The sequence below is a fragment of the Python bivittatus genome, unplaced genomic scaffold, assembly GCF_059951505.1.
Source record: "Python bivittatus isolate LINGU-HERP-01145 unplaced genomic scaffold, Pbiv_v1 ctg000480_np1212, whole genome shotgun sequence".
In the NCBI taxonomy this organism is placed as follows: Eukaryota; Metazoa; Chordata; class Lepidosauria; order Squamata; family Pythonidae; genus Python; species Python bivittatus.
This window is the reverse complement of record NW_028277075.1, coordinates 82122678-82148205: the sequence shown is the minus strand read 5'-3', so window position 1 is coordinate 82148205 and position 25528 is coordinate 82122678. Positions and strand designations below refer to the sequence as shown.

Genomic DNA, 25528 nt, shown 5'->3' with positions numbered 1-25528 from the left:
CATCCAAGGTGTCTGACAACTCATTCATCCTTTTGCCCTCTTCCTTCTAAAATCATCCGTCTGTCCAGTCACCCGTGCCGATTTGCTATGACATACATCAGCGTTGATGAGAGGCAGGAACACTCACGGGTAATTTTGAGCTGCCAGAATAATCAGCTATATGCGCAACATGGCTTAAAGGAGTTCTCAATTAGCAACATGCATCCCTTAAAGAACATGGATACTCATCTTTTTACTGGAGACTTTAATCCTGTAAACAAAGGAGGCAATAATGCAGGAACACATCTGTATCAGAGCATGGAGAATCTACACTGGGCCACAGTAGCTGATCCATGCTGCCATCCTCACTGTGGAAATGTAGAAAATAAACATGTCTTTCATTACAAAGATACAGCACATTGCTCCAGGTATTCCATGGAAGGTTCCCTAACTCCCAATTCACCTGAACGTTGCCGACACTTCTCCCTTCCATCAGAGCAAGGGATTCCTTCAACACAAGATATAGCTCTTTCCTCTTGTGCCAAAGTGCCTCCATGGCTTCTTTCCTCCATCAGTGGGGATGCCAAAAAAATCCTGAAAGAAAAACTTAGAATTCACAGTAGTAAAGCTACTGAGATTTGCAAGCCACTCAGAGCTCAGACTTCTTTGAACGATTCGGTTGCAAGGGAATGTTCTGAATGTCAGGCTTGCCAGCAATATAAGAATGGTTGCTCCCCTAACTGTTGCACCATATTTGTGCAGCATGCCACTCTCGCTCATGCCCCGTGGGTGGCATTGGGGAGGCAACGGCCTTGTTTCTATAGCAGGCTAACAAGCCCAGAAGACATCAAGCAAGAAGCCCAGAGAAGGTTGCAGATCAGGAGGCAGAACAGTTCCCCCAGCTTGACCCTCCATTGTGCCAGTGAGAGTCAAAAAGTGGTCAAATCCCAAACTATGGGATCATTAAAAGGAGATGGAGAAAGAGGAGATAGCAAAAGGACTCCAGAACAGAGCAAAAAAGGTGACTGCAAAGAGAGACTCTACATTCCAACTTTTGAAGAGTTCAAGAGGATGAGAAGCAAGGCAACTCTTTTTCTCAATGGCAGTAGTGAAACAGTGAAAAGTACAAAGGAAGCAATCCCAAAGTTGGGGGAAAAAAGTCAAAACCTTGGTTCAGCTGACCATCAGGATCATATTAAAGAAGTGGTTTCAGTAATAGATGATGATGATGAGGTGTTTCATGAAAACAGCCAGAATGCTTCCAGGTTTATTGGCTGTGAAGAAAATTCATCCACATGGGACAGAAGTGTCTGCCTAATAAATACGCCTGTGGCCAGGGACAAGATTTCCGAAGTTCCAACATCAGAAACAGTGCCAGTTCCCATTTGTTCTAGCCCAATTCCAAGATTGCCTCTGCAACCTGCTGCAGTATTTAGGGAGGAGGGCAAGAAAGCTTTTGCTGAAGAAGAGAAACAGGGATTGGATGCAAGAAAGTTCAGTGAAGCGCTTCACCATGCTGGACAGTCTCTGGTGCCTGAAACTCAGTCATCTTGCTGCCCGCTGCTGTTAGAAGCAACTGATATCTCCAGTTATGGAGCTAAGCTTCAGAAAATGAAGGATGAATTTATAGGTACTGCTCTGGACCTCATTAAAAAGAGGTAACCATTTCTGTTAGCGATCCTGAGGGAAGTTAAGTTGGAGGAAACTTAGTAATTTCTAAAACTTCATATTTGTATGCTGTGGGGGTGAAGTGTGTTTTGACTGGTGTGAAAATTGATGTGCTGGGTAGCTGTCCTTCTAGGCCTTTGGGAAGTTTCTTCTGAGATATCAGATTATTTCAACCCAAGAAGAAACCTTGGCGCCTATGAATTTATATTATGGAACAAAACAATGTTTTTGTTTCAAATAAATGGCTTCAAGTTGTGCTTCAACATGAAGTTTGTACCAGATTACCATGGCTTGGTTCACACTTCATGCCAAGCCATAAAGAGGCTTGGTTTTAGTTTAGCATGATGTTTAAACCATGGCTTCTGGCTTAGCATTCCTGGTTGATATACATGGCAGCTTAGCCCAGTTTGTGAACCCAATCTTCATCTGATGCAGGAAGGATTTCGTAACGGAGGTGAAGGGATAGAGGTGGGATTAGATCTTCTCTTCCTCTATGCGTATCCATTCATTTGTTTGAGGAAGTTGAAATAACTGGATTTTATTACATGGCTGTGTCCTATTAATACTCATAGCCTTTGCTAGGATATAATGCAGGGGTCTCCATGGAGATGGGAGTGGGGGGATTAAAAAAAGCCAAGCGGGTCATGACCCGGCAATCAAAGCCCCACTACTTTTATGTGTGTTATGTGCAATGCACATAAAAAAGGGCGGGACTTCAATTTGTGTGTTTGTGGCTACTGTGTTGACTTTTTTTTACCCCCTGCAGATGCTGCTGATGTAATGCTACACTATGATTAAACTTTGTGTAAAGGAGCCTAGCTTCTCCCTGTCTCCTTCCCCTCTGTCAACCTGACAATTCAGCATATCGTCTGGCCATTCAAGCCCTGGAATGTAGTAAATCTTAGCTATGGGTAATAAAAATAAGCCACTTCATAAATATGGTTTTATCACAGTCTGAATCACTGTTAAGATTAACTGCATTTTGGGGGGTCTGGATAACATGGCAAGGCAAAGTTTGAAAACCCTCCTGAAACCTCCCAAATTGATTGGAGGAAGAGATGCTGGAGATCCCAGGAGAGCCTAGAGAAAGTCCAGTCTTATTCTGACAACCAGCTGGTGTCCCTTACTCATTATGACCGCTTGTTTGTTCTACTTGAAATTGCATTAGGTTAGGTTACGATAAATGGGATTACTGAAATTTCTGCCAGTGGGCCATTGGGAATGACATCTAGATTATTATCAGCCATATGAAATACCCTCAGTGGATGTGAGAGTATCACTTTAGAGAAATTGGGACACTGGTTCAGTGATAGATTGTTCATGGGCATTAGTGCTAAATTAGCAAATGTGCATATTTGGGGCAAAAGATTATATAAAGCAAAATGCAGTTTTTTTGTTGAAATTATAACACTGAGTCAGGATTTACACAGAATTTAGCTGCTGCTACTCCAGCAACTTACAGTTCAGGGCAGGAGTCTTGAGAATTGGAGGTAATACTTAAGCAGCTGGATTGTTACTAGATTTGGGAGTTAAAATGTTCTCAGGCTTCACTGTTTGTCTTTTGATAAGAACAGAAACAATTGCAAAGTTGTAAGTCTTAGAAAAATAGAAAAGAAAAAAAAAGATACAAAGAAGTGGTTTCCAATTTTCTTTACAGCAAACATAAAGACAATTGTAGATTTACCTCTTCCTTTAAACATACATCATGCCTCTTTTCTTTCTATAATCTATCCTATCTAATCATCAAAACCATAGATCATAAGTTCATTTTTTTTCCTGTTTTATGCAAAAAGTCCATAAGGAGTTTCCAGTCAGCAGTAAACATAGATATTGTCTTTTCTCTCACCAAACAGGTCATTTTGGCCATTTCAGCAAGTTCCATCATCTTTATCAACCATTACTCCATTGTAGGTGTATCCAAATCTTTCCATCTTCATGCATACAATAACCTTTTTTTTCTTTTTTTCCTTTGTACACTTTAGTTTTCTCTTTTATTTCTTCCTTTTTTCCCCTTCTTTATTTTAGTTTTACTCTTATTTTTAAAACTTTCAATAAAATTATATTTTAAAAAAGAGGAAGTCTTACGTTCACTTTAGTAACATGAAGCAGGGAAACTGAAATTGTGCCTGCAAGACCAGGTACTCATGTGCAATGTCTTAATGCCTGGTTTCCTCACATTGCATTTTTAACAGTGGTTTGGTAAACAAGCCATTATGGCCTATCCCATACACAACACTAAGCCATTGTCCTGGTTTACAAGCCAAAGTGGCTGAGTCATATATTGTGCTGATCCTAAATTAAACACACTATATTTTGGTTTAGTGATTGTATGAAGATAGCCGTAATGTAAATCCATATTGCTGTAAGAACTCTTGTCTGTGGCATGAGAAAAACTGGTAAGTTCATCTATATAACCAGACATCTACCTGAATGGACTGCATTTCAATTACCATTCATTTATGTGAAGTGGATCCCAAAGGGAAGACTTCCTGACTTATTTTAGCATTTTTAAGCATCTTAAGATTCAAAATTGCAATTAGTATTACATAGAGTACTTTATTGTTTTAAATATATATTTTTTTAATGGTGTTCCTAATAATCATCTTTTGCTTACTCAGGAGTAAAGAGCTTAATGTATTTGTTTTGAATCACTGATTTGTCACATCTATCATCATAGAAAATCTCTCATAGAATTCAGTTCGTAGAATCTCTCACGAATTGCTGAATAGTAAAGAGCATGATTTATTATTTACTAATAGTAAAAAGTAAAGAGCATGATTGAAAGGGGATATTATTTTATTTGTGTTTTAAATCTAAATTGTATTTATTGTACAAGCTATCTAAATCACTGTCAATAGTTGTTGAACCAATTGCTGATCATCCTCTTTTGCACACTGGTTGAAGGTATTGTGAGTTGTAAAAATACTTGCAGTGAGTTAAAGTAAACATATCTGGATTGCGGAAGGCTAAGTTAACCAATGTAAATTCTTCAGGCAAGACTTGGAGAAGGATAGAAGCGGGGGGGGGGGTTGTTATAGGAAGAAGAGAATTATGTATATAATCTTATAGGGGGTGGGTAAATATTAAATTTGCCTGCACTTGTTGCAAGGAAAATCGGGAGTCTCTTCTTTAAATATTATTTTTTCTATTTCTTTTCTTTTCTCCTCCTTTTTCTTGCCTTTTCTTTTTGCACTTTGTATTTCTTTCTATTTTCTTTTTTCTTTCTGATTTCAGTTTGTATTTTAGTATTGTTAAACTCTTCAATAAAAAGTGTTTTAAAAAAAGAGAAGGATGGAAGCTGGAATGAATCTCAGTAAATGGGCAGAGAAACAAACCTTTATTATATCCATCAATGCATCTATATAGACTATCACATATACAAAGGAATAAGGCAAGATAGTGGGGGACGCGGTGGTGCAGCGGCTTAATGATGCTGAAAGTTGCCGGCCAGAAATGGTCGACGCTTCAGCGGTTCGAGTCCAGCCTTCGCGTTAACAGGGTGAGCTCCTGTTTCCTCCCCAGTTCCTGTCAACCCAACAGTTCGAAAACTCACGTGAGTAGATAAATGGGTACTCTCACTCCGGTGGGAGGAAAAATGCTGGCGGCGCCTTGCAAAAAGGAGTTGGGAGCAGTTGCCGGTAAGCGCGAAAAACTGTGCACGCCCGAAAAGGGCACGAAGCAACGGAAACCCTGCCTCCTGCGCTCGCCAGCTGGGCTCTGCTCTAGGAAGGAGGCAATGGCAAACCACTTCCGAAAAAACAATTGCCTTGAAAACTGCAAGGACTCGTCCAAGCAGTCACTGCAGGGTCAGCAATGACTGAGCGCAGTCAAAAAAAAAAAAGGCAAGATATATTAGGATAATCAGGAAGATGGTTGAAAAAGGAAGAGTTGAAGGAAAAAAATTGTTTGGACTCATGCAACATGGCTCCATTACACAAAAGGTCACAATAGCTATTTATTTCATGTTTACAAATAAAGTAGGAAGAAATGAAGAATGTGTCAACATTCTCAGTTATAGAAATGCCCAGTCTGTACAGCTTTGGACCAGAGTTCTGATAAATTCTTGCTACTGACCGTATTGGCCAGGGCTGTTAATGCCTGAAGTCAAGAGCATCTGAAAGGCATTTGCTAGACCATCATGATAGTGGGAGATGGATAAAGAATGCACAAGAGAGAAAGTACAGTGGTACCTCTACTTACGAACGCCCCTACTTACGAAATTTTCAAGATACGATCAGCTTCAGCCCCAAAAATTTACCTCTACTTACAAACTCGCCTCGACTTACGAGCCATTTTCCGCCCGTGCCACGTGGTCCGCGGCCATTTTTCCGCCCGTTCCACGTGGTCCGCGGCCATTTTCCGCCCGTTCCACGTGGTCCGCGGCCATTTTTCCACCCATTCCACGTGGTCCACGGCCATTTTTTCCGCTCTGCCGCGTGGTCAGCAGCCATTTTTCCACCCCTGACGCATGGTCCGTGGACGCCGGAATGGATTAACGGTAATTACATTGAAACTTATGGGAAAATTTACTTCGACTTGCGACCAACTCGACTTGCGATCAGAGTCACGGAACGGATTAAGTTCGTAAGTAGAGGTACCACTGTACTTGTAAATGTTGGGCAAGTTAGACAGAAGTGTGCTTCCAGAGGAAAATCTGGCTGATAGATGACTACAGAAGATTATATAAGTAAATAAAGGAAAGAGGTGGACCACTGAGGAACTACAACAAAAAAGAAAATAACCAGAGCAGATTTGATTGATAAAGCAGATTTTTGGGAGCCATGTTTTCTATAAGATAGAAGACCGTTGCAATTCAATGTACAATAAGATCCTTACATTAGCTCATTTATAATCACCCCAGCTTTTTCCCATTTAGTACCCCCCTAAACTGATCATTCATGCCAGATAGTATGTCTAATCTTATTTATTTTTTTCTCATCCAGAAGTCGTCAGTTTCCTTGTTCAATTACAACATTTGGTGATCTAATAGAAGGTGAGAGAATAGATGAAAAGACAGTTAGTCAGAAGATAGTGGATGTAATATAAGGAGAAATAATATGCAGAGGAGAGTGAGCCAGTATCCAGTAAAGATGGAATTGTGCATATATAGGCATCTGCTCAAATACAGAAGCAGGTAGATTAATTCAAAGTCAAAAAAGTTTCCTGTATCATTAGTTAGTTAACTAACATGGCCATCATTTCAAAGTACCTATGCTCTTGCTGATCTTTATTGGTTTGCCCATGCCATGGTGGTCTACCTGATGCCTTGTAGATGCTCTGGACTTCAAGCATCCTCAGCCCCAGCCAATATAGCCAATAATAAAAATTTTCAGAGCTTTAATGTAAAGCATTGCCTATTTCTGTGCTAGAGCACTGGATAACATTCCAGGGTACAAGGGCTCTGTTGGCCAAGCACATTAGGCGACTTCATTGGCACCCAGCTTATTTTCAGGCACAACTGGAATGTTTGTAGTTTGAAAGGGCAGATTTTTTTTTTAATTATCTCAAGGAACACTGCCTCATATGTGCACTTTCTGGGTAGTTAAGATCTACAAAAGAGATCTTTCTTCCAAATCCAATTTATTGAAAGGCTAAGCATGTTTCCATGAGCAACATAGCTTTTCATGCCAGATTCAGCTAATTGGGGAGTATGTATGCCACACGTTTTGCCTTCCTTGTTTTGTGAAGACTCTTTACTCTCAAAGATTGATCTGTCTTTTGGCTCCACTCTTTTAGATTTGGGGACTGTGCATGTATGGGTGCATTATCTCTGTTGGAGATAATACTCTTGTAAGCTAAATGCAAAAAGCTTTGAAAAATAGTAATGAATTGGATACAAGACTATAGTAGATCCTTTGAAATGAAAGAGACCTGAGGAGTCCTTGGTGCTCTCTGAGCTTGGTTGTTTGCTTGCAGATGTTTTATTACCCAACTAGGTAAAATCACCAGTGCACATCAGTGCATTTCTCTTCTGTTGTAAAGAGACCTGAGTTAGTCACAAGTAACTGAAGTCCTGATTTAAGTATATTTGCTTTAAATATGCCTAAATCAGTCTGCTCCCAGCAGTCCCCCAAATGAGTAACAGATATATCTATATAAGGCTTCTAAAATATTTTATATACTAAATTATAAAATTAGAAAGAATATGGTATTTTTGCTGGTTTTTGTAGATTTAGCATTGCTTTATTTTGTACAATTCTAGTACAATGGTAGTATCTATGATTTTCATGGGTCTCCTATAAATAAAATAAGCACTCTTTGCAGTGGACCCTTGACCTCTGTTAAGCCTTTTTTCCCATGCTATAAGATTCAGTGTTGATAATACTTTAAGATACACTGAATACTCATGAAGTGTGAAGATCTGCATGAGAATTATTAAAATATTCTACCAAGATGAATAGAGAGCAGCTCTCTACAATAGCATGTGGCTATTTGACATGGAATAAAAAATACTACATTTTTAAATTATTTCTCTTATTCACAAGCATGTTTCCAAAACATTGAATCTTGTTAATAAATGAGTAAAGAATACACTTATAATGCTAACATCTGGAAGGGCTCTTCAATATTTGTTGAATAAACTGAATATTTACTAAGCATTCATATTATTTCTGCTGTTCCTAATCTTTTGAGTGGTGACTCTCTCTTACCCTTACTCTTCCCTGCCTTGGGTCTTGGTATACTATTTCCTCATAATTTATGGATGAGAAATTATACATGACATCTCATGATTTAGGGGGCACTTTGTGATGATGGAACAGAATGTTGTCTCCTTTCTCAAGGTAAATAAAATATCCAAGAGTAACAAAGGAAGAGAATATGTGTTAGTTTGCTACCATTCTAGCTTAAGGATGCAACCTTTTAAAAATTACCATAATTTGAAGTAGTAACATCACCAGAGTTACCTTGTTTGAATAACCTGTATAGAAGAGAGATAAGGCAAATACAAATAACAGTTTACATTTTGAATGTAGCCTCCTGTTCCCGCAACAGTTAATTGCAAGAACACTTAAATGTAAATCAGTTGTATCTTTCAAACTAGGTATTTTATTCTCTGCCTTGTGAATGGTATTAATTGAATTGTGTCCCTTTTCTCACAGCTGCAGTGCTGAAACTACCCCTGATCTCCCTTCCCCCAAATCTTGTGAAGTTCAGAAAGCAGATCACACTATTGTGGAAGACTGTCATCAATCCACAGTGAGTTATGTGGCTTGGGCAAGGAGTGGCAAATGATAACATATGCATCATGATGTGAATGATGCAACTTAGGTACTTGAATTAGACTTTGTGATGTAAGTACTAACTGGCATCCTTTGAGCAATGGCATCATGATGCAGGTGTCATCATTTAGATGTGATCATGGCTTCTTACGGATACTGCTGCCATGGGCACTGAGGAGCAAATGACAAAATATGCATTGCAACATTGCGATGCAAACTCTTCTGCTTTTGTAACCATATTAGGACATTGGACACATGTACATAAGGGGCAGAGCTTGCAATGTGATGTCACAATGCATGCTTGGTGAATTTGACAAAATCTCAGCTTGCTGTGAGCGCCCCTGTTGAAATATTTTTGGCTATCTTGTGTAAAATTGCTCCTTTACCTTCCAGAGCTCCAGCTCAAATTGTCGCAGATCAAGTTCTGACATCTCCTACGAAACCTCAGCCTGCACCAAAGTTCAGCGGGAGTGTCGTTTACGGCCTCATTTCAGTGACCCAATGCCAACAGATGCTGTAAAGAGGAAACAACTGGAGTTGAAGATAGCTGCAGCAGCCCGGCACCATGCCCAGAAACGCCGGCAAGAGAGAGAACCCAGTAAATCTCCTGTCTATCTCCACTTTTATAATGGTTGTCATTCCTAGATGGCAGCATGGAGCTGACTTTGAGTGATCATGAAAACCTAAACAGGATTGCACCTGATTAATAGTTGGATTGGAGACCACAGATCCTAGAGCTGTAGCCTAGCCTGGGAACTTGAAGGAAGATCTGAAAAAGGCAATGACAAACTACTTCTGTACCGTTGTCCATGTATCACCAGGAGCTGAGCTCAACTCTCGTGAGGTTGCAGGCAAGAACACTGAAGTTTCATGATCTCATGAAATATTTCACCATTAAATAATTTAAATTGATTTACGTTTAATTTTACGGGTTCACACATGCCATTTAGGGTGTCGCATTGCTGACCCTTGCTGTAAGGTCTACAAGAGGAGAAGGAACACAGCAGCAGTTTATTTGTCAGTACTCCCTGCCCTTTATAACAGACCCTTTAGATCAAGCAGACATCTTGCATGTTCAGGAGTGTTTTGAAGTTGCTCTTAGTGCAATAATTAGAAAAGGAAGGTGATCCCATCAAAGCAACAGGCATTAATCTAGCACTTTATCTTATATAGAACAAGAAATAAACCTGAATCAATTGGTCCTGCAGGAGCATTCAGAGCAAATGGAGGAGTTCCATTTATTAGGACAGGGAAGAGGGGGAGTTCTTTCAAGCATAGTTGAGCCACGCAGCAAATAAGACGTTTCTTTCTTAGTGGTCATATTAAGAACAGGGCTGTTGTTCAAAAGTGGAATGTATTATTTGAATGCCAAAGTAAGAGACTTGAACAATTTATGATCCACCAACACTATATAACCTTCTAGCCATGGGTGCTTATCTACTAGGAGTTTGATGAAGCTTCTAGTTTTGTTAACTTTCTTAACTGCAAATATTAACAAACACTTAGCAAATCACATAAGTACTAAGGTGCATTTAGTTTAACAATGGCTGAATCTCCTGCCCAACTTTCATAGGCTGTTTAATTTTCTAAGGAATTGGTGTTGGTTTAGAAATGGGGGAGTTGCTTACTTTGGCTATAGACAAAATGACAAAAACATTCTTCTATTTAAAAGTAGTGGTAAAGACACTCTCAGGTTGAACTTGACTCCTGATGAATACATGAACAGATCTTTGAAGTTTTCTTGGTAACCACATACCATTTTCTTATTCTGAGTAATTTTGTTTACAGCCTTAGAATTTACTAGTGGTGTTCCATCCAAAACAGTAAGCAGGCCCAATCTTGCTTAGTTTCTGAGCCTAAACAGGATTGGTCAGGTGATTACAAGATTCCAGTGAAAATAATGCTGTATCATCACAGGGGAAACTATTCTGTTGCTAGATAGTGATGTTCATTTATTTTGTTTCTCTGCTCAGGTCCAGCACTGACTAAAGCCACTGTCAACTATGGAAACAATGTTGATGAGAATCACCAGGTCCTGAGCAGTTCCTTTCGTTCCAAACACCGCTGGAGCAACGTTAGCAGTCTCAGCGCAGATAGTGGCATTGCGGGTGGGAATGATGAGAGAGACAATGCTGACATCACCATTGGAGGGGTGCCAAGGATTAGGTCATCCAAGATGGAGCGGGCAGATAGTGGTATCAGCCAGGTGTTGAGTAGGAGGTGGAGGAACCGGGCATCAGAAACATTAACATCTCTACAGGCATGGGAAGCCCATCAACCTTGTGCTGACTGTGGTGGGAGAGATTTTCCACTGGAAACAGATGTTCAGAATCAAAACAGGAGACAGGCCACTCTCTGTGAGAAGTGCCTGAAGTGCAGGACAGAGCGGAAGGAATCTGTGCTGGAATTTGTCAATACTGAAGCTAGTTATGGGGAAGACCTACGCATCATCAAGGAGGAATTCTATCTCCCCATGCAAGCAGCTGGCCTCCTCACACAAGAACAGCTGTTGGTGGTTTTCAGCAATATCCAGGAGCTAATTGACCTCAATGAAAACTTTCTGGAGTATCTTCAGGAAGAGATTGATCAGGCTTTTGAGCAGGTAGTGTGTGACTTCAAATCACATCTCCCTTCCCATTTGCAACAATCAAACTATTTCTTATTAATTTCTAAAGCATGTCAGTTTGTAACACTCATCTGAGTTCTACTGTGTCCAAAGCTGCCTTCCTCAACTTGTTGACATTCAGATGTATTGAGAACTACAGAATTCTGGGAGGGTGCCCTCCAGATGTTGTTGGACTGCATCAAATTGAGGAAGGTAGCTTTAAACCCAGAGTGGATTCAGTAAACCTAGGGCAAGAATGTTTGGCGGACAAGTATCTCAAAAGCCTTTCTGCTTACCTGTCTTGAATCCCTGGAAGAGATATGCTTCATAAGCTCCTGATTTAGTCAACTAAGTGTCAGTTCTTCGCTGTGAAACCCACATTCGTTGCCCAAACTTCAATAAATCTATTGTACAGTGAGATCCGCCATCAGTTACAAATATGAACACATTTCTTTCAGCTGAAGGAAAATGATGCATACAAGCCATGCTAACTTCTAAACAAAGCTAATGTAATGTAAAGACTATTGCCTGTTTATATTTTGTACTTCATTATAGCCTCTGAAAGGAGTAAAAGCCCATATAATTTCCTACAGAAATCCATTTTTACAACCCATCCAAATGGGGTAGTTTTGCCCCTGGAGGAATAATTAAAAGGAGTTTAGCTTTGCCAATAATTAGCGCTATCAAAGAATAAACATTAGGGTAGTTAATTTCTTAAGTATTATTCAAACCATACTCCAGATTGTCCCTCTTTCCTGAAGGTATTCAAGATTATTTATAATGGATTGGAAAGGCATTTCTTAAACGTTCAGAATGACAGTCTGTAAGCCCTGTTGGTTAACCTCATAAGTTAGATGGGGCAGAGATGATTATTTTAAGACTGGGCAATCACTTTGGGGGAGAGCATTCATTTAATAGCAGAACACGGTGGTAGTGTATTTTTTTCATACAGATAATGCTAGATTGGGTCCCAGACATACAAAGCTTTGTTTTAGTTTTTAATCAACAGGTGACTTCTCCATAAAATCAGGAGAATTGCTTCCAAATTGAGTAGGACAGGGAACCTCCAGCCCTCAAACACTGTTAAAGTATAATCTTTGGCAAAACAATTAACATGGCTAATCATGAGGGATCATGGGAGCTGTGGTTTATCAATAGCTGAAGGATCATAGCTTCTTGTCTTCTGGAATAAACAGTACTGATCCAGGTAGACAGATGGTCAGAGAAAGGCCATAGTTCAAGGTATAACCAAATTTTATACTTGTGGAGAATTCCAGGTTCGATTCCAGGCAACTCTAGGAAAAGCTGGGAAAAGATCCTGAGAAATTCCTAATAACTGTGATAACCCTGAATGAAATGGCCCAATGATCTGGTGAGATATTAGGAAGCCGCCTATATTTTTTAGTAATGAGAAGAGGTTGGTCTTAGAATTGGTCACACACCCAATAAACAGCTTTGAGTACCAAGCAGAAGGCAATCATTTTAATAATAAATGTAATTTCTGCTAGGGCTACGAAAGCATTTTAAAGGTATGAGTGCCGCACATGTCCTCAAAGAGTTAAGGCAGCTGCGTCCTCCAGAAGGCTTGACTGCTTCAAAGGCTTTCCCCCATTGTCTCTGCATTCATGTGTATGTACAGTCATTTTGCTTTGTTTGTGACCCCCAGTAGTCTTGCCCATGCATGCCCACATATGCAGAAACTGGAGAAAGCACTTGAAGTAGCCATGATGACCCTTCTAGAAGATGTGGCTGCTTTAACACTTAAAAGAAAGTGATCCACCCATGCGTGTGCATTTTGCAAGGTATCCCTTGTGATTGCTTTGCACAATCCTAATTTCTACCTCTTTGAATACACTCAGTGGCTACAGGTCAGCATAGAAGAATGGTGAAGCTCATTGTTTTTAATTGGCTTTTGCATGATTTGGACTGCAGTCCAAATCATGAAAAATCATTTGTATTTGCAAATAAACCCCAATATACTTATTGAGCCTTGTTTCTTAGTGAACCTACCCAGAATCCTGTAACTATCCTCAGTTTTTGCAGAAAAAATTGTAACCACAGATGTTCGCTTTTGGTGCTTATGCAATCTTATATCCTAGTGTTAGGGTCCCTATTCATGAGATCCTAACATTAATCATAATAAAAGGAGAATCCCAATCTAGAAGATGTGCTGATTATTTATACCAGTCTGGAATTGGTATAAATGATTTCCTTTCCACTTACAGTTTTTTGTTTTAATTTATTTTATTTTTTAACTTTGAACATTCCCTTATATCACTAGATTCCTCAAAATTAGAGTTACTATTATTAACATGGCATAATATTTCCAGATCTGATAAAAATATGATTCACCTCTCTGTGAATTTAATATTCACATTTTATCAGTGATTTTTTCAAGAAAGCAATTGACCATACTTTAGAGTGCCATCTGTCCAATGATAAATTATCTAAGAATTTTCACTTTTGATTAATCATTTTTATCTGAAGGCTTTAAATCCAGTAGCTGGTCATTAAATGTTGAGTTATTCAACAAAATTGGTCTTTTCTACATTGTCTCCATTTCCTTTAATTCTCAAATATTTCTTCTGTTCCCATCTTGTATGTTAGCCAAATCCAGTCTAATGTCTGTAATATCTTTTTCCAGTATCTAATATCAAACTCATTTTTCATAGTAACATAAGCCTTGCTAGCAGTCTGGGCAACCTCTGAAATTTGAGAAGACATTCTTTTAGTTGTTAGTTGTTTAGTTACTTTGTTGAAACATACTGCCAAGTCCTGTCAGATCTTATTAATGGACTTATCCCATTCCACCTTTAGTTCCTGTTTGAGTTACTTACTTAGATTTCCTATTGAGTCAGTTTCAAAATGTCCTGAACAGTGCTTGATTTTTACATATTATATCAGAACATCCAGCACTGCCACCAATTTGTCTTTATTACTAGTGTGGGGTGCTGGTTCAGCTGCTTTTGGATCATCCATGTAAGCCTTAATTTCTCTGCCTTTTGGGGAATTACCTTCCTTAGGCATCTTTTTATTACTAATATAGCCAATTAATGGATGGTGAAAATTATCAGAAAAGCTGGGTTGGGAGGAGAATAATCAGCTTAACATACTATCTTCTCTCCATTCACTTCATTATTTGAAGTATATTTAGACAACTTTTAAAGTTTTGTCCTCCCAAAGTAACCTACAGTCAAGTGGAAAAATAAAGAATGATGAAAATTGCCATGTTAACAAGCATGTGGAGTATCTTGCAAAGCTGTTACCAAGTAGCTAAATACAATTTCAGATTAAAGACAACATGAAGCTTCCTTGAATTTCGGTACAGAGAGGGGCACACATTTTGCAGTTGTGAAACCACCAGTCAATAGGCCTTGTCTCTTAGCTCTCTATCCTAATCCACTGTAATAGAAAGTGTTAAAAAGGGACCCCTGAAACAATGTTAACATACAGGCAAAATGTGGCAAAGAAATTCCCCTTGAAGCATTTATCACAAGGCACATTGATTATATGTGTTTTACAATCAACTGACAATACTATTAGGTTGGTAATTGAAGACCCCCAATATTTCTGCTTCTCTCTCATCTTGTATGTTGACAGGGTGATGATGATCTCATGACTGTGTGCATTGGAGAAATATTCCTGGAGTTTGTGAACATGCTGCCTGCATTCCAGACATACTGTCTCCAGCAGTCATCCTCAGTGAACATGCTCAATGCATTGGAAAAAGAAAAAGAGTTACTTAGGTGAGGAGGGTTCTAAATTTTGACTAGGTAACATACAGGTAGGAGGTTCAAGAACAGAAAAACATGCTTAGAAATAGTCATGCTTTGGATAAATTATGAGTTTTTCCAGAGAAAGCGTTGTTGACTAGAGCTGAGGAACAGAGGTTTCTGAGCTTGTATGAACAGAGACATGTTGTCAACTGGAACAATGAGATGGCTTTACTCATCTATTAATGATTTCCCGGAGTCGCTAAGAAAGCCTGTTTGGTGTAGTGGTTCAGGCTAGAAACTGGGAGACCGTGAGTTCTAGTCCCACCTTAGGCACAAAGCCAGCTGGGTGGCCTTGGGTGAGTCCCTCTCTTTCAGCCCTACGAAAAAGGCAATGGCAAACCACTTCAGAAAATAATGCCAAGAAAACTGCAGGGGCTAGTCAATGCTGACTCAAAGGCACAAAAAAAGAGTCATTAAAATAGATTCTATTACCCTACTAAACTTGAAGTGAGTGACTGAAACTGTTGAATCAAGCTAAGGTTTCATTTGAATTCATGACTCCCTATGTAGAAATGTGTAAGTATGGCAAAGTGGATTCTTGAAGGAACTGGTATCTCCTGAGAAGCCAGAATATCTGAGTATTTGGTAGGAAATGAAGGACAGTGACTAGGAATTTCGTATGTTCTCTAGGAAATACAAATTCTTGTCCAAAGTATGACTTGTATGTAAGTAGCCAGACTGATTTGGGGATAACACAGCTTCTGCAAATAAAGAAATGTCAGTAGAAATTGTCTTTCCACTAGTATTTCTTCCATTATACTGTAGCCAAAGTTTATCCCTGCTCATTTCCTTTTACAACTTAGCTGTATTATTACTGTAATGTGCTCTGTGAAAAGGCAATTTGTTAAGAATAGGGATTCTGACAGCCTTGACATAATAGATGGTAATAAAATCTATATTTGCATATCCTTAGTATTATTTAGCAGCTAAGATATGGTGTTAGAAAACTAGTCCTCGGCTACCTATTGGATAAATCAGATTTCAGAAATTCAAAATGCTAATTTTTTTCAGTTATATAAATTTCAGATAGATCAAAGAAACAAAAAGAAATATATTTAAAGGAAAGTGGAATATGTTTATAAAATTCTGGAAATGAAATTGTAATGACTATTTTAGTATTTAATCTGCTACTGTTTTCAGAATTGTTTTTCTACTGAGCCTTTAGAAGCAGACCCTAGGGAGAGGCAACTGGCATGGGTTCACTTGGCCCCAACAAACCTTCTTGTCTAACCCATAATATGACCATAAGGCTTAAGGACTGTACCAGCCCAGTGTATTTTAGCTGATTTCTTCTGACAGAAAACATGGGCTATGTAACTATCTCTTCTCCATTCTCTAGACATGAGAAACATGCTCTTGGCCCTTACACATTTCTCTGTTTTCATGTCTGTATGTGGGACATTCTAGAAAAATGAGAACAGGCAACTGATGTGCAAAAGGGCAGGTTGCCAGAGTCTCTCATGGAAGGCCAATGTAGTAATTTAGTAAGCTAATAAAGCCATGGGCTGCCTTCTCTCATTTCAAGTAAAAAAGCCAACTTGAGTTGTAATTAACTGTTTCTTTATCATTGGTAAGTACCACCTATGATACCTATGAATGGCAGGCCAATGTCGGGGCCACAGGATAGTCTATGCTGCATACAGCTGTCTTATCCAAAACATCTGCCTAAGTCTGTGTAATAATTGGGTCAGCCTGCTATGCTGCCATTATGCAGAGATGAAAAGCTTTGTCTCAGTAGGTCTTCTCTGCATCTCTGGTAGGAGTGAATCAGTAGGATTGTCATTTCAATCCTTGCTCCATCTGAAAGATGACTCATGGTAAGATTTTGTTTTTGAGTAGAACTCCTGTTATTTATTGAATGCTGCATAATTAATATAATAAATTAAACTCTGAAATAGCCTGAGCGATTATCCAGAAGGATGAGTGGAAAAATAATTCAGTTCCACCAAGCACCAATATAATGCATTGGTAAGGCACATGGTCATTAAAGATAATTATGCTTTGCAAGTATGGAGAAGTGATGCTTTTTCATTTCCACGGTCTGCAGGATATTTCTCAATGTTTCGCAGAATGACAACACAGCACTTCGTCGCATGAACCTGCGGTCCTTCCTCATGGCTCCCCTGCAAAGAGTTACAAAGTATCCCCTTCTTCTGAGCCGTATCATCAAAGCCACTACGGAGTATCACCCAGATTACAGCAGTCTGAAGGAGGCCAAAAGCCGCATCGAATCCCATCTGGAACACATCAACATGAAAACCAAGCAGGAAGGGAATTCGTGGACTCTGCGCTCCTTCCGCCAGGACAGCAAGAAGAACAGGGAGGTTATCAACATTGAAATGAGGGAAACCGCTCTCAAGACAGTGGGCTGGCTGCGGGAGGAAACACGGTTCGTGATGGAAGGCCCTTTACAGTTGGCCCAGCCACCTGATGGACAATGGGTGAAAAAGGGCAGTAAGACTTTAAAGTTCCAGAAGATGCAAGTACTCCTTATGGTCAATATCCGGCGTGCATCTGAGTCCAGTTTTGAACCAGGGGAGCCGGGCTCTGTGAAAGATGCAGTATTGGTACTTATTCGGGATAAAAACAATGGGAAGTTCAGTTTGCTCAGGGAACCCTTGCGACTCAGCAACTGTGTGGTCTCTGTGGATCCTGACTGTGATGATACATTTGAGCTGCTTGAGATAAGGCGGGAATCCTTCATATTTCGAGATGGCGACAAGGTACGAACTCATCACTGGTTTAGGCAGATAAGGAGGTACTCTCGGGAGCTGGGCTCCTGGAAGAAACGTCGTAATGCTTTGCCCAATATCATGATAAGTGCATCTCATAATAGGTCATGAGAGGAGCTCCCTGAGAAATGACTTGGCTGAGCTCTGAAACTCCACTAGACCTGCTTGGAATTGAATATCTCCTATCAACATAATTGCACAAAGGATGAACTTCATCTGTCCAAATAGCATTGGTGCTACCTATGACCATTATCTACTAAGAAGGACTTTCTAACAAGTGCTATGTAGTGCTATTTTCACACAGCAGGCTTAACTAAGTCAGGTAAAGGCATAGTGCATGTATTTACACAACATGGTAAGCTTGATTAGTGTTAACTTTGGTTAGGCTTAGCAAAATGTGCAACCCAGGCCATTGGCTGGTTTATGGTTCCACGTGTTGTGCAAACCCAGAAAGTGGAATAATTCAGTAACTAGGTTAAGCATGCGGTGTGAACCACAACCAGTGTTTTTAAATTCTAGAGAAAAAAGGTGTCCATATTTAAACTTGTTAGATCTTCTTATGACCTAACCTAGAAACCTCAGTGTGGAAGCTTAACCTGGATACACATATCGGTAGAGTGTCCCCTCATAGCATTCTTAGTTCTCAGCTAATACAGAGTCCTCACCTCTGGGACTTCTGAGATTAGATAACACAGAACAATTAGGGACTTCACCATTTTAATCCTCCGTTTCAGCTTCAACCATTCTGTTCACCTAGAAGCACACTTTTGGGAAATCTTGATCCTCCCTTTAGGTCTGCCATCAATTCAATGTACAGAATTTTGCCCCGCTTTCCTGGGGTCCTGCATTCCTTTTGAAAAACACTGTCTGGAGGAGTAATAAAGTAAAGGCTCTGCCAAAGTAAAACTGCTGTACCTATTGTCATATTGAAAACCAACCCATCATTTACAGAGCTGATAACAAGAAAGAAAGGGCTGCTAGCTTGAGAATTTCCTATAACTACTGAATAAAGATTTATTGTTGGGGACCATGTCTGAATAGAAGGAATATAAGGCACTCTGTTCTTGACAACCAGCCTGAGAAGTAACCAGATGAGGTTTTTATGTGGTAGAATGTCAAGATCCAGATTCTGGACAGTGGGAATGTTTTGCATTTCTTGTAAATAGGTTCAACAGCAGTGAAAACAAAATCAATGTTGTCTGACTGGGGTGTGGGTGGCCCATCTTGTGAAGATTTGCTCGAGTGGGAGAGGGCAGGTCTTTCAGGTTTGTGACCTACTGGGGATAATATCTCCCTGTATGGTAAATGGATGTCATTGGCACCAGATCTTAAGGAGCAGGTCTCTAAGAAATATTAAACTAATATTGTTAATATTGTGCAGATAAGATAAAGAATGTTTGCTATTTGACACTGCATGACTGTGCTGGGGAAAGGCATCCTGGGAATATATAATAGAGATTTCATTGTATGTATAATAGCATTAGGTAACATCCAGGTCAAATTTAGAGCAGTATTAATCCAATAAGAGAGAATGTTTAGACAGTATCATTGTTTTCACATTTTAGCTTGCTGTCCCAGGAAATAAGTACCTTTAGGAGTTGTTTTTTGCTGTTTGAGAGGGGTTTTTTTATAAAGAAAGTCTAAGAGTTGTCCTCTTTTGCTCTCAAGACCAAGTAGGTGCCAGTTTATTGAATTTTACATTGCACAGAATGCATGTAATATGTAAAATGAAAGGGAAGCCAAATACATATTTGACATTCACCCGCAAATACTACTGAATATCTATAGAATCCTGTGGATAAGCAATAGTCTCTTTTTAAGCATTACTGGACTTATTTGTAAATGAATTAAAGAACGACTGTAGAAATCCAATATGGTATATATCTGAATTAGTTCTGAACTGTCTTCTGTTGATAAGGTTCAGTTACCTCTTCTAGTTAGTGATTACACTAGCTAAATACATAAAACTGTATTTCAAAATTTTAATTAAACAGGAATCTGTTGCATTACACTCTAGATCAATAATATAACATTTTTAATAATTCATTTCCTTAATTATTTTAATCATTTTGCACATTTTCCATATGCTTCCTTGCATCAGAATTTAAAATGCTTGCTGTCAAATATCTGCCATTCACTCCCTAGTGGTACTTATCTTCCTTCCCAGCTATTTTAAGCGTGGTCACCAGGAAAGAGGAAGAAACAGACACCATTTATTTGTTTATATTTTGTAAACTGTCCAGTAGCTGAAGCTCTCTGGGTGATTTACAGTAAAACACATTGAAAATACAATTTGAATAAAAGCATATGGATAAAATCCAATAAAATATAAAACAAAAACACCATATAAACTAGGGAGCAACATGGTGGTTTTTGATAAAAAAAAAAATTAAATAAGAACTTTATTATATTATATTTCAAAGTACAGTTAAAATGCAAAACAAAGAGTACAGCAAGGATAGAAAATAGAACTAAAAGAAAAAAGAAAAACTATAGTAGTGAAAGTAGATAGAAAATTGAAACAGAAAATTACTTCCAACTGTCTCCAATACAGATATAAATACAAGCTGGAAAAAAAAATCTCTTACTGCTAATTAATCCAAGTTCACATTATTTCTATCAACACAATCTATCTAATCATTAAAACCCACAGTCAAAACCTCATTTTTTCCCTGCACAAGCACGTAATCTAAAAGAGGTTGCCATAAGGAGACAAATTTAGAAACAGTGTTATCTCTTATTAAAGCTGTTAACTTCGCCATTTGAGCCAAATCCATTAATTTAATAATCCATTCCTCCACTGTATGTATTTGTGGATCTTTCCATCTTTGAGTGGTCTTTGGTAAAATTAAAATACAGTTAAACCTCAATTTAAGATCCTGAGAAAATAAAAAGACTGTTATCTGGTGCCAAAATGATACTAATGGGGGAGCCAGTTGAGCCTCTCTAGGGAGGGAGTTCTATAAATGTGGTGCCACTACAGAAAAAGCTCTCTCCCTTGTAGAGGCCCACCTTATCTCCTTTAGTGATGGAACCTGAAGGGGATCCTCATTAGACGATCTTAAGGTCCATGTAGGTACATATGGAAGAAGGTAACCTAGTCCTAAGCCATTTAGGACTTTAAAGGTCAAAACCAGCACTGAAATGGGTCCAGAAATAGACCAGCACCCAGTATTGTTGGCAAAAAATTAGCATAATGTGGTTGTGTCGATCAGCCCCAGTGAGCTCTGTTTTGAACTAACTGAAGTTTCTGGACCGTTTTTAAAGGCAGCCCCATGTATAACACATTGCAACAATCCAAGGGAGGTTATCAGAGCATGAATAACTCTTGTGGTTGCAGCTGATAAATCAGCCAAAGATGTTAAAAAGCACTCTGGGTCACCAAAGCCACCTGGGCCTGTGGTGATGGATCTAAATACATCCCGAAACTGTGGACCTACTCCTTTAGGGTGAATGCAGAACCCTCCAGACAGGCAGAACATCAATCTGCTGGACAGATGTGCCATCCACAGAAAGTATCTCCATCTTGTCTGGATTAAGCCTCTGTTATTGGCCCTCATCCAGTCCATTACCCTGCCTAAGCACTGGTTCAGAACACCAACCATCTCACCTGTCTTAGATGAAAAGGAGAGGTAGAGATGGGTGTCATCTTCATATTGATGGCATTTCAACCCACATCCTTGGATGACTTCTCCCAGTGGTTTCATATAGATATTAAAGAGCATAAGAGATAAAATGGAGCCCTGAAGGACTCCAATAACCCAATTCCCATGAGGCAGAAGAGTAATCCCCCACCACCTTCTGGAAATCCCCATCCAAGTTGGAATGGAACCATCATAGTTCAGTACCCTCTTATCCCATCTCTGATAGCTTATCCAAAATGATACCATGGCCAATGGTATTGAAAGCTGCTAAGAGGCCCAGGAAGCCCAATAGGGTCACACTCCCTCTTCTCTTTCTCAGTACAGGCCATTCCATAGGGTGACCAAGGCAGTTTTTGTTCATAGTGAGGCCTGTAATTGGTTTGAAAAGGATCTAGAACAGTGTTTCTCAACCTTGACAACTTTAAGATGTGTGGACTTCAACTCCCAGAATTCTCCAGTCAGCATGCTGGCTGGGGAATTCTGGGAGTTGAAGTCCACACATTTTAAAGTTGCCAAGGTTGAGAAACACTGATCTAGAAGATACATTTCATCCAAAAGAACCTGGAGTTGATCAGCTACCACTTGCTCAAGCACCTAGCCTAGGACGGAGATATTGGCCACTGGCCTATAGTTATTTCATCTTCTGGATCAAGTTGGCTTCTTTAGGAGAGGCCTGATTTCTGCCTCTTTTCAAGAGGCTGGAGCTGCTTCCTATCTCAGTAAGGTATTTACAGCCTCCTGGTCCCAGCTGGTTAGCCCCTTCCTACTAGACTTGATTAGCCAAGAAGGGCAAGTGATGAACACACACGTGGTAGAAAGTACCTTGTCCATCTCCTCAGGCCTCAACTGCTGAAACTCATCCCATAAAATGGGACAGGACAGTGCTCTGAACACTTCCATTTCTGGAACTGCATGACCTGCAGAGACAAAGTTGTCCTGAGCAACTTTATCTTCAAAGTGTTTCACAAATTTTTCACAGTGGACTACTGAGAGTACAACAACCTCTTTCTTTGGGCCAGACTGCAGCAGGCCCCTCACTACTCAGAAAAGCTCCATTGGGTGACACAGGGAAGATGCAATGGAGGCAGAGAAGGCCTGATAGTGGGTTCTAAGCTGGGTTCAATAACATTCTGCACAAGTTTTCCTCCACTTCCATTCTATCCTTCACCCCACTTGCTTCATAATCCACAGTTCAGATGTTTACCAAGGTGCTGCTTGGAGTTTGCAAGCAGGGACAGGGTGCTTAGGAACCATTCTTTCAACCACCCAGGATAACTATATTCCACAGAGCAACCAGGGCATTAACAGGAGCGCCAGCCATACCAGCAGAAAATTCCCCCAGAATTTTGAACAGAATAGAAGAATCCATTAGCCTCTGGAGATGGAGCATCTCAATCAAACCCCCACCCTTGCAGAGGAAAAAATCTGCTGATAATCTAAACTTCACCAGGAAATGATCTGACTGTGACACAGGGGTTGACCATTACAGATAATCTTTTTCTGGACCAGCTGAGAAAACCACATTTTGAGTATGTCATGCAATACATATTGGGTCAATGACATGTTGGGACAGTCCCAGGGTTGTCATGGTAGCCATGAAATCCTGGGGTACTCCAGAACAAGCATGTGCATGTATATTCAAGTCCACCAAGACAATCAGCCTGAGAGTCCTCAACACCAAGTCTCAGGCCAACTCTGTGTCAGCCTTACAAGGTTGCTTTGGCTGCATCTCTTTGCCCTGTCTTCCAAGATCATTCCCACATATCATTACATCACCCTTCCCTTCAGACTCAGACTCCCCTCCTGAGTTCACAGGGGAAACTGATTGCAGGTTGTGAGAATGAACTGCAGCGATGTCAGTCCTTCTTCTGTTGGTAACTCCCCAAGATCACACAAGGCGTCCTGCAACCCAGCTGCCCCTAAAGACTGCTACACCCCAATCAGGAAGCTGTTGCCCCCGCCCCATGTCCTGTATACCTGATGTGAAAGGAGTTGGGTCAATTTCCCTGCCCCCTATCATTCCTTCTCTGCCTGAACTCCTCCAGTCGGGTGTCTGTTATTATTGATTCACCAGCAAATCTCTCGTATCTTCATCCAGCCCTTCTCTGAACTGGTTAATCAAGGCTAAGTCATTCCACCCTACATCTCCAGCAAGTAATTTAAAGTCTGAAATATATGACCTTCCTGTCCCTGATTGAGCTTTTGGATCTCTAGACTAGTAGTGATGTGCTGTATGGGACCCCCAAAGTGTCCTCTGAGGTTCTGCATGAAGTCCTGATAGTTGTCCAGCACTGGATCGTTCCCCTCAATGAATGGTATTGCCCACTTAGCTACTGCTTCCTTCAGCAAACGTAGCACAAAAGTCACTTTGGTGTGATTAGCGGGAAACTCCACCAGTCTGCCTGCCATAAACATTTCACATTGAGCTGTGAATGTCCAGAACTGATCCTGGTCCCCTTCAAACTTCTCTGCAAGCTCCCATGGAAACACAGGAGCACTGGCTGAGCAGCAAGTTGTCATGCTGCCATGGGGTGAGACAAATTCTGCCCCAGCTGATGCATTAATTGTATCATGGGATTCTGCAAGTTGGTCATCTGCGCATCTACCTGCTGCTTGTGTTGCAACAATGCTGGTGATAGAGGCTTGGTGGATGGTGGAGTCCTCTGGGGACTGGAGGCCATTCCTAAAATTCCTCTCTTTGGAAGAGAGTAGGAGACTTGCAAGATTGATGTCAGCCTTATGAGGTATACCAGACAGGAAACATGACCAGATTCTGATTCTAATTTATTGTAAAGCTACATTAACAGAGTCTTGCAAGTCTGAAAATACTTCTCTCCCCACATCCCCTTTACAGCCCCAAAACTAGGGAGGGTCTCTTCTGAGCCTCTTAGGGTCTCTTCCCACACACTAATCTGAGCCTCTTGCTCCACCCACATTCCTGCTGTGGGCTCAGCTGCCTTCTATCTGACCATTCCCTTGCCTGCATCTCTTTGCCCTGCCTCATTCCCACATAGCATTACACTCTATCAGTACAGGCAGGGAAACTAATGGGCAGCATGGTGAGCAGTACACCAACAAGATCCCCAATCTGTCCTGAGTACCCGACACATTCAATATTGATATTCAACTGGAAAGGGAACCCGGAGATGGAGATAAAATCCCAATGGACCAAAACAAGTCCCCTTCTCTGACCTTCAGGTGTGTGCTGGTGATGAACAAAGTACCCAGGTGGACACAACTGGGAGAGGCTAACTCCTTCCAGTTCATTAACCCAGGTCTGTTATCAGTTCAACCCCTTCATCTACAATTAGATCCTAAATGAGATATATTTTATTTTGGATTGACCTGGTGTTCAGCATTAGCACCAGCAGATCTGAAGGCAAGCTGGTACAGCAACCAAACACCTTCTGGATAGGAAGGGAACTAGAAAGAATAGACATAAGTTGTCCCACTTCTCTTTACCTGGTTAGTTGACCCCTCAACACTATATTTCCCCCTACAGCTGACCACAGTTATAGGGACAACCATGTCTCTCTCTTGGTTTTTGTATACATTTCTTAGACACATACAGGTAGTCCTCGTTTAGTAACCACAATTGCGACCCGCAACTTGATCATTAAGTGAAATGGTTGCTAAGTGAAACTGTGACTGTGCTTATGACTTGTACAGTCTTACTTCAGCTTTCCTTTGCTTTACAGACCTGCAAAGGTTGTAAATACAAGGACTTGTTGCAAAGTTACTTTTTCATCACCATCATAAATGTGAACAGTCGCTGTACAAGGCGGTCGCTAAGTGAGACCTACCTGTAGTTAAAAGATGGCCACACTGAGTTTAGGAGACTGGGGGTAAGGTTCTCTGTATGAACAGAGTTCTTCCACAGTCCCAGTAGTTCCTGTTGTTAGCA

General features: G+C 40.2%; 1 protein-coding gene across 2 annotated transcripts; it reads left to right on the top strand.

Moving 5' to 3' along the window:
• The first annotated feature begins 87 nt into the window (after positions 1–87).
• Positions 88–18091, top strand: LOC103066380 (uncharacterized). Of its 2 annotated transcripts, none has more exons than XM_088145174.1 (6): positions 88–1637; positions 8748–8844; positions 9261–9465; positions 10847–11469; positions 15073–15218; positions 17296–18091. In XM_088145174.1, the coding sequence occupies exons 1-6, from the start codon at positions 88–90 to the stop codon at positions 18089–18091; spliced, it is 3417 nt and encodes a 1138-aa protein (XP_088001300.1). The 2 variants fall into 2 exon arrangements, with proteins under 2 accessions (XP_088001300.1, XP_007433180.1); XM_007433118.1 differs by having other exon boundaries at positions 10841–11469.
• Positions 18092–25528: the final 7437 nt, after the last annotated feature.

Bases quoted from the DNA above. Each gene is read 5' to 3' on its own strand.
- LOC103066380 (XM_007433118.1), top strand. From the start codon at position 88: ATGACATACATCAGCGTTGATGAGAGGCAGGAACACTCACGGGTAATT. The intron at 9,466-10,840 runs GTAAATCTCCTG...TTCTCTGCTCAG, and splicing joins CCGGCAAGAGAGAGAACCCA to GTCCAGCACTGACTAAAGCC. The intron at 15,219-17,295 runs GTGAGGAGGGTT...CACGGTCTGCAG, and splicing joins AAAGAAAAAGAGTTACTTAG to GATATTTCTCAATGTTTCGC.